Source organism: Brassica napus, chromosome C1 (genome assembly GCF_020379485.1).
Source record: "Brassica napus cultivar Da-Ae chromosome C1, Da-Ae, whole genome shotgun sequence".
Taxonomy (NCBI): domain Eukaryota; kingdom Viridiplantae; phylum Streptophyta; class Magnoliopsida; order Brassicales; family Brassicaceae; genus Brassica; species Brassica napus.
The window spans coordinates 18,714,601-18,730,061 of record NC_063444.1 but is presented as its reverse complement, the minus strand read 5'-3'; the positions used below and the strand labels follow the sequence as shown (position 1 = coordinate 18,730,061).

The following is a 15,461-nucleotide window of genomic DNA, read 5'->3' as shown; positions in this document are numbered from 1 at the left end:
AAGGGTGGACTTGTCAAGTTGAATGTAATGACAGTCCCTCCGAAAGTTGTAGCTCCAATAGTTTCAATGAATAAGAAAGAGCCAGTTGTGTATTTGGTTGAGTCTTTTAATATATGGCATGAAAGATTAGGCCATGTAAACTACAAATCTATACAAAGATTAATGAATTTAAATCTAATTCCTAAATGCAAAACAACTAAACAAAAATGTGAAGTATGCGTACAGGCTAAGCTCACAAAAACGCCATCACCTCGTGTTGAAAGAACTAACAAACCTCTAGATTTAATTCAAACCGACTTATGTAATTTAAAATACATACAAACTAGAGGTGGGAAAGAGTACTTTGTGACCTTCATAGATGACTGCACAAAATATTGTTATGTATATTTATTACATAGAAAAGATGAAACCTTAGAAAAATTTAAAGAATTTAAACTCGAGGTCGAAAATCAGCTTAAAACAACTATTAAAGTAGTTAGAAGCGACAGAGGAGGCGAGTATGATGGTCCATTCAATGCATTTTGTAAAGAACATGGAATAATCCATCAAACTACAGCTCCATATTCACCAGAATCTAATGGAGTTGCTGAACGCAAAAATCAAACTCTAAAAGAGATGATGAATGCAATGTTGCAGGAATCTGGGTTACCCCAGAACATGTGGGGGAAGCGTTGCTTACCACTAATTATATCCTCAACAAAATTCCACACAAAGTAACTCGCAAAACTCCATATGAATTATGGAAAAGTAATTTACCTTCGTATAAATACCTCAAAGTATGGGGATGCTTGGCAAAAGTTGCGGTACCGCCACCAAAAAAGGTCACTATTGGACCTAAAATAGTGGATTGCATCTTCATCGGATATGCACATAACAGTAATGCTTATCAATTTCTGGTACATAAATCTGCAATATCAGACATTCATGAAAATACAGTCATGGAATCAAGAAATGCATCTTTCTTCGAAAATATTTTTCCATATAAGGAAAAACAAGGTTCAAAACGAACTCGAGAAGAAAGAGACAATGTCAAAAACTCAGAAACTGAGACAAACGTCGAGATTTCTACAAATGATATTTCAGAAAACGAAGAAAAAGATGAACCTCGAAGAAGCAAAAGAGCTCGAAAGGAAAAATCTTTTGGTGAAGATTTCCTAATGGCATTTTTAGTAGAAAATGTTTCAAAAACTTTGGAAGAAGCCATGGCCTCACCCGAAGCTCCATTTTGGAACGAAGCTGTCAGGAGTGAATTTGATTCTATCATGCAAAATTATACATGGTACATATCAGATTTACCACCTGGCTGCAAAGCATTAGGAAATTAATGGATAATGACACGAAAACCTGGTGAAAAATACAAATCTAGGCTTGTAGTTCAAGGATTCCGACAAAAGGAAGGTTTGGACTATTTTGATACATATTCTCCAGTAACGAAAATAACATCAATAAGACTGATGATACCAATCGCAACCTTAAGAGACCTAGAAATCCATCAAATGGATGTAAAAACCGCTTTTCTAAATGGTGATTTAGAATAGGAAATTTACATGAAACAACCTGAAGGTTTTGTCGTTCCCGGACAGGAAGACAAAGTATGCCGACTTGTAAAGTCACTTTTTGGACTTAAGCAAGCTCCTAAACAATGGCATCAAAAATTTGACGATACAATGATGTCAAATGGTTTCAAAATAAATGAATATGACAAATGCATATACTACAAAACTACAAAAAATGCGTATGTTTTGCTATGTCTATATGTAGATGATATGCTCATTATTGGAAGCAATAAAGACATTATCAATGAAACAAAAAACATGCTCAAAGGGACATTTGAGATGAAAGACTTGGGATTAGCAGATGTAATTCTCGGGGTTAAAGTCACAAGAAATTCAAACGGAATTATCTTAACCAAATCTCATTATGCTCAAACAATATTAGAGAAGTTTAAAAATTACTCTAATAGTACGGCAAAAACTACGTTAGATCCCCAAATGCACTTGACAAAGAATTCAGGTGAAGTGGTTTCACAAAACGAGTATGCACGTGTGATCGGAAGTCTCATGTACTTGACCAATTGTACTAGACCAGATCTAGCGCATGCAGTAAACGTACTTAGTCGATATACAAGTAATCCATGTCATACACACTGGAAAGCTATAAAGAGGGTACTCAATTACTTGCGCTACACCAAAGATTTTGGGCTTCACTATGAGAAAGTACCAGCAGTTTTAGAAGGATACAGTGATGCTAACTGGATATCAGATTCTAAAAACTCAAAATCCACAAGTGGATATGTCTTTACACTAGGAGGAGCAGCAATATCATGGAAATCTACCAAACAAACAGTGTTAGCCAGATCAACCATGGAATCTGAGTTCATAGCCTTAGACAAAGCAGCAGAAGAAGCTGAATGGCTTAGAAATTTTTTGGAAGATATTCCTATGTGGAAGAAACCTGTGCCAGCTATACACATACATTGTGATAGTCAATCAGCTATAGCTCTCGTCACATCACAAGACGACATAAAACCATTAGACAACTTATCTCAACTGGTGTAATCACAATAGACTACATCAAATCGGCTGACAACCTAGCGGATCCATTTACAAAAAGTTTGTCACGAGATGTTGTTGCTAAATCATCAAAAGTAATAGGTTTAAAGCCCATAACGAATGAGGATGCTTGACTGCAACCCTACCTATCATGACTGGAGATCCCAAGACGTAGGTTCAAAGGGAAAACAAAATCAAACTGAATCTAACCAAAGCACTTGAGACAAAGTAGTCTCTTCCCAGCTCCTAAGATGATAAAAGTGCTAACAAATGTGAGAAGGATAAGCATAAGCTTTTAATGATCCCATAGCTTCCAAAGCGGAGTATTACTCAATACTTTTCATGGTCAATCACCTAATGAGTGTGAAATGGGGCCGTTTCTAGGAGAATGAATGCAAGGCTATATTCTCTAAGTTCACTCATGAAAACCAGGAATAGTTCAGGGCCACAATGAACACAATAGAGAACTAAGCTCTACGAGAAAATGAAACTGCGTTATGCATGTTGTCTTGGTCTACATAAAACACCGGTTGGTTCAAGACATCATGTTCACCTTCTGGTAAAGTAAACCCGACAGATATTAACTATGAGTGGTTCAAGGCTTAAAAATGCCACCAACTCAAACACAGTGAATTTTCGCAAACACTCTCGATAAGTCTGTCTTGGTCTACATAAAACTGCGTTATGCATGTTGTCTTGGTCTACATAAAACACCGGTTGGTTCAAGACATCATGTTCACCTTCTGGTAAAGTAAACCCGACAGATATTAACTATGAGTGGTTCAAGGCTTAAAAATGCCACCAACTCAAACACAGTGAATTTTCGCAAACACTCTCGATAAGTCTGTCTAGTCTAGTGAGGATTAGAATAAGTATAGTTTTTAGAGTCTATCGAGTCTGCATTTAGTTTACATATGTTTAGAAGAGCCATTTCTATTCATGTGGGGAATTGTTGGATCCATTAATAGCCATTAGGCTTTAATGAAAATTGTGAAAACAAATGACTTGGGACTGTGTGTTTAACAGCCCAAAAAACATTAATAATGAACACAAAGGGACTTGTCCCACATCGGTGGGAACAAGAGGAAGAGAGCTATTTATATATGGTCACTTGATATCATGTGTTAAACAGCTTGGAGAGAGAGGAAGGCTCCCCACGCGCGCGCCGCCGCCGCCGTCCGGCCGGCCGGCTCGGCTCGGCTCGGCGTGGGCTTGGGCTTGGGTCTTGGGTCTTGGCCTCCGGCCCAATAAGAATATTCTTTTTGGACCAAGTTAAGCTCAACGTTTTGCCATTTAATTGCCGAAAAAATGACATGCATTTTATTTTTAAACAACACGTAGTTCGTTTAAAAACAACACGCTGTCTCTCTTCTTGACGATAAGTTTAAACAAGAAAAGATCTTGCGGAGGAAGTTTCGTAACGTCTCGCCTCCGAGATCCTCGCGAGATTTCCGCCAACATGCGCACGTGCTGCATCAGTTACGGAAAGTGGCTCGTCGTCTCCTCTTTATAAACTCATCGCCTCCTTCATTTCTCTTTAAGTTTTTATGCAACAAAAAATCACAAAATCCCTCAGCATAAGTCTCGAGAGTGTTACTTAGAGTTTAAAGTTCGATAGGGCGATCACGAGTGAGGCGTGATTCGTCTGCCATGGTTGTATCCTGGGATTCTATATTCGTACAGTCCCGTCTCATTAACGGAGCGAATATTTTGAGTTAAGGAAAGAGATCAAATCTCGACTCCATGTCTGTTTGCGAATACGATTTCTTATCGTTTTTGTATTCGTTCTTACATTCGTCTATTTTCCTTAACATCGTTTTTATTTTATCGTTTATGTCATTCCGGTTACAATTATACAAATTGAATTAATGATCATTTATAAATTCTGGTTTTGTTCAGTTCATGAATTTTTCATTCTGGTTTCGTTCAGTTCATGAATTTTTCATCAGTTCATTGTTTGTATTAGCTTTTTTGCTGTCTTTCTTAATATTCTTTCTGTTGAGCAAACAGATTTTTTGGATTATGCCATGTGTATAGTGGCATGATGTTTCAAAATCAGCTAGGCGTTGATGCACTCTTCGAGCAAGCTAGGCTGTCAGCTGTAGACAGACCTGTAGACAGCTTCACTGAAGCTTCTCGAATGTTGTCTGGTGAACCTGTTCCCTCTGTCCTCAGCAGCAACAGCTAGACCAGCTTCAAGTGGTTATGCACACCATCACTTTCTGGAGGAACGGTTTCATTGTTAATGATGGTCCCTCGAGAAGTTTAATGACCCTGAAAACACAACAATTCAAATCTTTTCCCATTCAAGGTTTAATGCAAAACATTATTGTTTCGCTGATGTATATGCCTCTAAAGCCTAGTTATGAAATAGGTTGCTTGTCTTTCAATTTTATTGGATACTCTAGGAATCCTGATTATATATGTTGTCTTTTGTAGAGCATTGCGAGATCAGAGTGCCACCGTGAACTTGAATCAAAAGATAGGAAGATCCGTACGTCTTCATATCGATCTCGTCAGAAGACAATTATACAGTACGTCTCATTCCCTTAACCTGTAAAGGATTCTTAGCATCTCTTACACACTGGAACCACAAAGCCCAAAAATTCATTCCAATGTGTAGGAAAGAACCCTAGGAGACGATAAGCTGCAGAACCACAAGCTTCACCCACACAAACGAACGCAGCACCAAGACCACCAAAAGGGCTTTTGTAGACACAGCAGCACTAACTACCTCGTTCCAGCTCAGATTAGCAGACGGGACACACCTTGTATCCAGGTTCAACAACCACCACACCATGAGACACTTGCACGGTCGCTTCAAGACCAGGTGGCTCCAGAGAGTACCAGAAATTCTAGCTTTATTCGAGACCATTCGATATATGTCTTCTCTAGTTGCGTTTTTGTTGCCAGCGTTGAGAACCTTATAAAAGACCCAACTATAAGGTCAACGCTAGGACTTGGGATAATTTGAGATAATCAACAAATCTGTTTACTTGTAGATTCATCTTCGTATCCGTCTCCTATGCAAAAATCAAATTTGACTAGGTTCCTAAGAGCATCTTTATCCAAGGATACCAGAGGGGTTCTTAGCGTGTGGATCCCGCGTAGGACCCATTTTTTTTTAAGAAACCGGTTACCAAAACTACCAAATAGTAGTCGGTACTTAAGGGTTTCTTACACTGTTCACGGGCCCCACTGACATGTAGCGGCCCGTGATTGGTTCGTTTATAATTTTTTTTTCTCTAAATTCAAAAAAGTAAAAAAAAAAAAAATTAAGAAACCCCAAATGATGCTCTAACAACTCAACTACCGTATCTTTTGTACAGAATAATCGTTTTAGAAATATTTTATTCAAAAAATTGTCCAATTATATAATTTCCTACTCGTGAATTTACGAATTGACCAGTTGCTGCTTTGACTCCACACACATATAAGAGCAAGTCCATTGGTTAGAGACCCTAATGGGTTCTAATGAATAAATTAGTATTCAATTTGGTGATTTGAAAAGCTAAGAACCCTTGTTAGTCTAATTAATTTTTTCATCCTCCAATGGAAGAACTTCATTGAGGTTCTTAAATTTTTTTGAAACAAAATGAATGGTGGAACAAAAAACCATATTATAATGGCAAGCAGACACAACTCTTCTACTTTATATCGATCATGAATGGTGGAACACAAGCAGACACAACTCTAACAAGACAGTGATCTCAGGTTTGTCTGCATTGGTGCCAAATCAAAACTACACTATCAGACTGATTCATGAATGGTGGAACACAAGCAGACACAACGTTAAAGGCAAGTTTAAACTAATGCAATCACTTCACCGCAACTCAAACTAATGTCAATCACTTCACCGCAACTAACACAAACCATAACACTAAATTCCATTTAATTCCAAACCTAATCGATGTCTTGCAGAACTACGATAAAAAAACTATCATGGGGGATTCAAAGCTTTCTATAGAATATTTTATAAAGTGTGCACAAACCTGATCAACCGTTGAGTTTGATAATCCTGTTATAAAAGGTTTGAAGAACTCTGCACGAGTTCGTACTTCACCAGCAGTAACAAACCAGAAGAACATTACAACTGAGACACAAACCAGAATCTGTCAAAATTACGTTCGGTTGGATACTTGGTCATATATACATTATCAAAGATATTTTAGAGTGGCTTACTGTAGTCAGAGATAGACTGATCTCTATTTCTGTTAACCAGCTCTTCGTAGCTGCAAGAAAAAAAATGATATAATATGAGAAGAGACATCTAACGATCAACTTCACCACGATCTTGTGATTCAAAAATATGCTTCTAATAAACAAAAAGAAGAAGAACAACAACAACTTTAGATAGAGATAGAAGAAACAGTTAGGGATAAGTAAAGACATTGTGAGAACATACAAGGTAAGAGAACATGAGGCTTCGGAAGAAGCAATTTCCATCGCCTCTAGTTCTACAAAACAAACATATGATCATTTTAAAGCAAACAAAAAAGGAACTTTTCTATCTTAGACCAAGCGAGAAGGGCTCCGGATAGAAACATTAACTTTTCTATCTTAGAGATGTTGTGAAACTATCATTCACTCAAAATCAGCATACCTGAAACTTCAAAGGCCATGGCACCTTTGATACTGGCGGAACTCACAGAAATGGTTTCTCCAGGAGTCATAGAGTGAGAAAAAACCGATTTATCCCTGCCACATTCCAATTGGGTCACCAAAAGTTGGAAACTTTAACAAGAAAAATGAACAAATCATAACCAAATCTTCCTCACGTTTGAGGAGCACAGTCGAATCAATCCCATCTCCGTTCCTGACCAAAACGATTGGTCTTGAGTCATCGATCTCCTCCAGACAAAACAGATTCGTCTTTCAATCCGGACAGAGAAGATGGAGTGATCGAGATTGGATGAGGAAGATGAAGATCGAAATCGCCAGAGAAGTGGAGTGATCGAGATTGGATGATGAAAATGGAGATCAAAATCGCCAGAGAAGATGTCGTGCTCTCGATATTGGAGGAGGAAAAGAGAAGATGTGACGAAAGAGAGAGAGAGAGAAATAAATGGGAAGTCCATTCACCCGCTGACACGTAAGGTTCCTTACCAACTCCAAAACCTCCATATTAAGCATCGGTCCTTTGAATTTTGTCCATTTTTTTTTTTTTTTTTTTTGCTTTTCTTTAAAACTTCTCTTAGGAACCTCCCGATGGAGGTGGTCTAAGCTCCCTTAAATCAAGGACATAAAGGTAAATTGACATACCGGCCAATCTGTCGATTCCCTGTTTTTCATTTTTCTTGTTCTCCTAAAAAAAAAAGAAAATTGATATTCTGTAATTCGAATCCGAAGGAAGCCAGAGATTTACTGTTGAGAAAAAAAACTAGAGAAGGGAGAGAAATAGTGAGAGTCGAGAGACAATTATTTTTAATTTGTTTCATTACAACCTTAAATAGTCATACTCTGTCCTGTATCTTCTCAGATTATTTTCTCTAATTAGCTGCTGCTGTGCTTCGTTGCCTTGTCTTCTTTCTCTCCTGCCTTGTCTCTTTTTCTCGATTCAGTTTCTAAGGAGAGAGAGAAAAGGGTTTATCACAAGATCACTTGAAGCTCGCATTTCTTAGGGTTTGAGTGCCCAGATCTCAATTGTAAGCTCTTCTTCATCCTCCTCATATCTCTCCCAACTTAACCTCTCTTTTATTTAATTTCTTTCTCTATATCTTTCCTAACTTAATCCTCAATTGAATCTGCGAGTTTCTGCTTCCAATTCTTGAATTCTTGATTCATATCCATGCAGGGCCGTTCAATGATAAGGGGTTTCCAGTTAGAAGCAAGATAATTTAGGGCTTTTAATTCCTTGTGGCTAAGGGTTATCGATAGATATGATGAAGCAGATATTTGGGAAATTACCCAAAAAAACTTCCAAATCATCCAATCCAAACGTAGAAGGGCATCACGTCCCTCCCAGCTCAAAACCTTCAAACTCAAATGCACCCAATGGGACCATTGCTCCTTCCTCAAACAGAGCCACCAATGGGGTTTTTGAAGCCCTGCCTAGCTTCAGAGACGTTCCCACCTCAGAGAAACCAAACCTCTTCATCAAGAAACTGACTCTATGCTGCGTCGTGTTCGACTTCACCGACCCTTCCAAGAATCTCAGAGAGAAAGAGATAAAGAGGCAGACTTTGCTCGAGCTCGTTGACTACATCTCCACCGTCTCCACTAAGTTCACCGACGCTGCGATGCAAGAGATTGCCAAACTGGCTGTGGTTAATCTCTTCAGGGAGTTCCCTTCCGCGAATCAAGAAAGCAAGATCCTGGAAACGCTCGATGGTGATGATGAGGAGCCTGCTTTAGAGCCCGCTTGGCCTCACCTTCAAGTTGTCTACGAGCTTCTCCTTAGATTCGTGGCCTCGTCCATGACTGATGCCAAGCTTGCAAAGAGATATATCGACCACTCTTTCGTCTTGAAGCTCTTGGATTTGTTTGACTCTGAAGACCAGAGAGAGAGGGAGTATCTGAAGACCATTCTCCATCGAATCTACGGGAAGTTCATGGTGCATCGACCTTTTATAAGAAAAGCTATCAACAATATCTTCTACAGGTTCATGTTTGAGACCGAGAAGCATAACGGTATTGCGGAGTTGCTTGAGATTCTTGGAAGTATAATCAACGGTTTCGCTTTGCCGTTGAAAGAAGAGCACAAGCTCTTCCTTGTCCGGGCTTTGATACCGCTTCACAGACCTAAATGCGCTGCGGCTTATCACCAGCAGCTTTGTTACTGCATTGTTCAGTTTGTAGAGAAAGACTTCAAGCTTGCTGACACGGTCATTAGAGGGCTTCTGAAGTATTGGCCTGTGACTAACAGTTCAAAGGAAGTTATGTTCCTTGGTGAGTTGGAAGAAGTCTTGGAAGCAACGCAAGCCGCTGAGTTTCAGCGGTGTATGGTTCCTTTGTTCCGTCGAATCGCAAGATGCATCAACAGTTCGCATTTTCAGGTTCGAGTCTGTGTAAAAACTTTGCTAAGAGTTTGTTAGATTCTGAGTTGCGTCTTTTTTTTTTGTTTCCTCAGGTGGCTGAAAGAGCTCTGTTTCTGTGGAACAACGACCACATAAGAAACCTGATTACTCAAAACTATAAAGTGATAATGCCGATTGTGTTCCCGGCTATGGAGAGGAACACGCGGGGCCATTGGCACCAAGCGGTTCAGAGTCTGACTTTGAATGTCAGAAAGGTACTGGCAGAGACAGACCAGGCTCTGTTTGATGAATGCTTAGCCAAGTTCCAAGAAGACGAGGTGAATACAACCGAGGTTGTAGTTAAACGAGAAGCAACATGGAAGCTTTTGGAAGACTTGGCGGCTTCCAAAACCGTGAGCAACGAGGCAGTGCTGCTCTCAAGGTTTTCATCTTCGGTTACACTTGCCACTGGGAAAACTTCTGCTAGTTGAACACTTTCAAAAGATCCAGCAGAGTTTTATGAAACCATTAGAAACATCAGGATCAGTACTTAAAATGGAGAAACCGAAGCGGAATGAGATGATCATCGAAGAGGAGCAGTGTCATCAGTGAATACTTTTAACATTTATTTTTTTCAGGTTTCTGGAATCAAGGGTTGCTCACTTATTAGTTGTTTCTGATCTCTTTTTTATTGTCAGCTCTTAAAAGGAGTTGCAAAAAACAATATGTTGTGTAATAAATTGGTTCTATAGATATAGTTCTTCATAGGATGGCTAAATAATTTATCGTATTATACTGTGATTTATATGTTTCAAAAATATGCAGATGCAATCATATAACAGCTACAGACGCAATATAGTGAAATAATTATTTCTTTGTTCTTTAGTCGATGTTCAAAGGTGGCGATTTTACTCCAAACGGAAGTTTCTACTAGGTGTGGGCATTTTAACCTGGACCCGAAGATCCGAACCGGAACCGACCCAAAAATACCCGACCCGGAACCAGACCGAAAATTTACAAGTATCTTTTGGATCTAAATTTTTTTTATCCGAAAGAACCGGAACCGAAAAGGAACCGATCCGAATAGATCCGGACCTGAAAAGAACCGATCCGAATAGACCCGACCCGATAATAACCGATTTGTATCTGACTTAAAAACATGTATATCTAAAACTATGACGTTTTTGTGTTCTATTATATATATATTATTTTATGATTTAGTTGAAATATCTTTTGTTAACAACATTTGTTATTAATTTTTTTTTACATTTTTTAAGTAATATACAGTTTTAAAATGTAAAATTTAGAGTTTTAAAATGTTTTATTTTAATTATTAAGAGTTTCATTTAAGTTGTTTTGTAAAATTTTAGATATATATGACAAATATTCAACTAAAGTTGATGGAATTGGGTATATCATGTCCTTTTCAGATCCTAAATATCCGAACCCGATATGGACCCAAAAAATTACGGGTATTTTATGGGTATTTTAATTATAGACCTGAACCGACCCGGATCCGATAAGAACCGACCCGAACCCGAACCGAAAATTTTTAAGTACTTATTGGGTCTAAATATTTAGGACCCGAAAAGACCCGGACCCGAAAGGAACCGGCCCGAACCCGACCCGAAGATCCGAACGCCCAGGCCTAGTTTCTACCTTATTATGAATTGAAAAAAGATGAAATTTATTTCAAACCATTATACAAAAATATCCAAACAAAACTTAAGAGTAGGCCTGGGCATTTTAACCTGGACCCGAATACCCGAACCGGAACCGACCCAAAAAGACCTGACCCGGAACCGGACCGAAAATTTACAAGTACCTTTTGGGTCTAAATTTTTTTTACCCGAAAGAACCAGAACCGAAAAGGAACCGACCCGAATAGACCCGGACCCGAAAAGAACCGACCCGAATAGACCCGACCCGATAAGAACCGATTTGTACCCGACTTAAAAACATGTATATCTAAGACTATGATGTTTTTGTGGTCTATTTTATATATATTATTTTATGATTTAGTTGAAATATCTTTTGTTAACAACATTTGTTATTATTTTTTAACATTTTTAAATTAATATAAAGCTTTAAAATGTAAAATTTAGTGTTTTAAAATGTTTTATTTTAATTATTAATTGTTTCATTCAAGTTGTTTTGTAAAATTTTAGATATATATGACAAATATTCAACTAAAGTTGATGGAATTGGGTATATCATGTCCTTTTCAGATCCTAAATACCCGAACCCGACCCGGACCCGATATGGACCCGAAAAATTACGTGTATTTTATGGATATTTTAATTATAGACCCGAACCGACCCGGACCCGAGAAGAACCGACCCGAACCCGAACCAAAAATTTCTAAGTACCTATTGGGTCTAAATATTTAAGATCCGAAAAGATCCGGACCCGAAAGGAACCGGTCCGAACCCGACCCGAAGACCCGAACGCCCAGGCCTACTTAAGAGCTTGGTAATTTGAAATTTAGGTATAACTCAAACCGAACTGAAATCCGAATTAGGGATCCGAAAATATCCGAGATTACTTAAATATGTTAACCTTTTAATATATGTCAAAGTAATTTAGATGTTTTAGAGTATTTTTAAAGATTTTTATAGTTTGATTTATTTGTTATTTTGAATGGTTTTTTTTTTGGTTAGTTTAGCTAGTTGAAAACTAGTTTTAAATTATCTTTGTATATGTTGTGAATCAATATAAAGAGAGAAACGGTTGTTCTACTTCTTATTCCATAGACAACAATACATATATATAAGAATACAATACTAGGGTTTAGAACCTCTAGAACATGAGCTTATGGGCCTATATGGACATCTATAAAATAGTTCATAACATTTCCTCTTGGATGCCCATTATACAAAATAAATCCTAAAGCGCATTAAAAACCTTACCAGGAAAACCCAGTGGAAAAAACCGTGGTGAAGGGAAAAAGAGTGCAGCGAGCATCTACTCCCCATGATAAGAACATAACTTGAGATATCTGATAGGACACAATCCAATATGATGAATTAACTCCTTCTTCTTGGGGTTGGACCGGTCCACTTCTCTTGGCAGATTTGACACTCCTCACTAAAACTTGAATATCCTGGTGACCGTAAAACAAAATGACTTCAAAACACTTGGAAATCGAAGCTAACATCCATGTCTAACTTTAGGTACCGATATGGCTCTGGTAAGATGAAAATATCGAGTGGTATTTTGAATATCATACGATATTAGGTATTCTGAGACAGCTTGTACATGTCCCAAGAAAACAGTCATATCTCGAGTTCTATAATGGAGAATGACTTGATTCAAATTGGAGATGAAAATAGACTCAAATATCTTTCTCTGGACACCAATTTTATATTTTAATTCCGTCTAGAAGGTCTCCTTTGATTGGAAAACTTTTGACCTTCGATTCTGTCTCAAGAATGGAATGTGTTCATAAATTGATTCTTCTTCAAGTTTGATTGATCTATCTCCTTTTCTCCTGCTTCTTAAATCTCGAAAAATACTTTGGCAGATTGATAGATCTTCATCACTTAAGTGTTAACATTTCTCTTTACGTATCTATCATTTGCGTGTTCTTTGTTGCCTCGTTAAAACCTTGACATGGAAAACCCAATGGGACAAAAACCATGATAAGGAAAAAGAGTATAACTACAAACATCATCATATTTCTCCCTCTGGAAGCATCATCTTAGAGAGATGTTTTCTCATCATATATATCTTCCTTTTAAGCATTGATATAAGCATACCCTTAGTAATAAACTCGTTTGATTGTCAGATAATCTCTTAGACCATTGGACTTCTTATCCATAGCATTATTTTCACACAAAAGATCATATCTTGGTCTATTTGGACTCCTTGTCCAAGTTTCCTTTTATAGACAATCTTATAAACCTTCACACTATGCATACTTATACATACGAGTTATTATTTTGCTTCTTGTGAAAGTTACAAATATGACTATCCCTCTTGTCATACGAAATCACATCTTTCAATCATGAAAGAGATCAGTAAATTTCCAATATCATGGTACTTCATGACCAATACTTTTTCTTTCTTTTATATGCTCAATATACTCGCACGGTAATGTTCTCGAGAACTAGCATTTGTTGCTTTTAGCAGTTCAAATCCTTATGGGTTTTACTGCTTCTTGCAGTTTATATTCTTTTTGTATCACATAAATGTCATTTTTTTTCAATGGCTTTCAATTCTTGCCAGACTAAAAAAACTTGAAAGTTGATGCTTCCACCACATGATATGTTTCTTTGTGATAATTTTTGTGCAATTACTCCATCGCATCTCATGATTTTGTTAGCACATCTATTTTTTTAATATAAAGACATGTTTCTATGCCATTGGTTTTACACCATTAGGTGTACGGAATACCGGTCCGAATACTCTTCTCTTTCAAAGAGATTTAATCCTTCATATATTTCTTATTTCCATTTTTAGCCTATCATTTCCTTTGTGTACACTTTTCAATAGATGGTTCATGATCCTCATTTTCATCAACTGCTACATTGCATGCATAAGTATTCACGACGTCGATTTGATATTGATTCCACATTGTTCCAGACATGACATAGCTATGATATTTCTTTATTCTCAGGTACCTGAATTTCTTTCTTGTCATGTTTTTTTTTTCTCTTCTCGAGATCATTAATATTTCATTCCTCGATTCTGCCATTCTCATTCATGCTCATTTTTCTTTTCCGAGGATTATTTTATTTGGAACCGATAGGTCTTTCACGCTTCAAGGGCTCTTTAGCCTCATTAGCAGTTTGATATTGTCCTTCTGGGACATCCATTTTAATTGGAGCATTTACAGCTGGTACTTGTGATTAATCACTTAAATGAGTCTAGCAACTCATATGCTAATCTTTGTAATTGAATTATCTCTATATATTTATTTTGGACTTTAATTCACTCTCTTTTGTCTGAGGATCAATGATAATTCATTTCAACTCATTCATTCTCCAACTGTTTATTTTCTTCCCCTAATGTTGGATAGACTAACTTTCGAGTCTTTAAATAATTTTATAACTTCTAGATTTTATCATCAATGGAGATCATATCCAACATATTCATATCCTCATTTGAGGTCCCATCTTTTATCAGTGTGGTAGAGAAACTACAACTTATCTAAATTTTCTAGATGTGGATCTTTGGTTTCTAACCCAAAACCAATTTATTGGAGAGAGTTTTTAATTACTCTTTGGCATTCTGCGAATCAATGTTGCTGCATTTTAGGTATGAACATTACCTACAAGATGTTCATCATGTATCCCCACATGCATAAAATAATCATCAAAGACTTGTGAATTCACCAATATTACCAATTAGTCTCGCAAAAATCAAATTGCGGATCTTTGACAAGGATACATACGACTTTCTTGTCGATGCATTAAACATATGGTGGATGATCAGGCCACCAGTGGGTGATCAAGCCCACAAACATTTCCTTGTATAAATATATTCCGAATCTATTTGATTGGTGAAGATCGTATTCTTATATTGCCTTATAAGGAAGCATCATACAGCAGATCATTCGTAAGAATCTTCTGGTTCTTCAACGAATGTCCATATGATTATCTTCCGCATCATTACTAATCCGAAATGGCATAACCAGTTTGCCAAACATTACACTTTTGGTAAACTTCTGGTTTACTATTACATTTATCTCCATTTTTTAATCATTGTGTAGTACAATACAATAGTGCCTTAGGTAATACTCTTATTGAAAGTATTCAACAGTTCCTTTTATTTATTGTTTCAGCATTATTAGATTCTAAATCCCTTGGTTTTATTCTATAAATGACTACTCAAGTTTATTTCTAGTGTGAACATACTTCTGGATGTTCCACTTACTAGGGATGCAGGATTCTCTAATTCTCCCTCTCGAGATAATGACACTCAAAGTTCATATATCTAGAATTGAATCCCA

At 37.3% G+C, this 15,461-nt stretch overlaps 2 protein-coding genes across 2 annotated transcripts; one reads left to right on the top strand and one right to left on the bottom strand.

Annotated features, from left to right (window-relative positions):
* Positions 1–4,827: 4,827 nt before the first annotated feature.
* LOC125580490 (OVARIAN TUMOR DOMAIN-containing deubiquitinating enzyme 1-like) lies at positions 4,828–7,670 on the bottom strand. Its single transcript, XM_048744968.1, has 5 exons — positions 7,331–7,670; positions 7,156–7,250; positions 6,958–7,009; positions 6,735–6,784; positions 4,828–6,645 (listed from the first exon to the last, which is right to left on the bottom strand). Exons 2-5 carry the CDS (start codon positions 7,223–7,225, stop codon positions 6,476–6,478), a joined length of 342 nt encoding a protein of 113 aa, XP_048600925.1. The 5' UTR covers positions 7,226–7,250; positions 7,331–7,670; the 3' UTR covers positions 4,828–6,475.
* Positions 7,671–7,832: 162 nt separating this feature from the next.
* LOC106377121 (serine/threonine protein phosphatase 2A 59 kDa regulatory subunit B' gamma isoform) lies at positions 7,833–10,273 on the top strand. The gene is made up of 3 exons (XM_048744967.1): positions 7,833–8,197; positions 8,347–9,547; positions 9,622–10,273. The coding sequence occupies exons 2-3, from the start codon at positions 8,432–8,434 to the stop codon at positions 9,997–9,999; spliced, it is 1,494 nt and encodes a 497-aa protein (XP_048600924.1). The 5' UTR covers positions 7,833–8,197; positions 8,347–8,431; the 3' UTR covers positions 10,000–10,273.
* Positions 10,274–15,461: the final 5,188 nt, after the last annotated feature.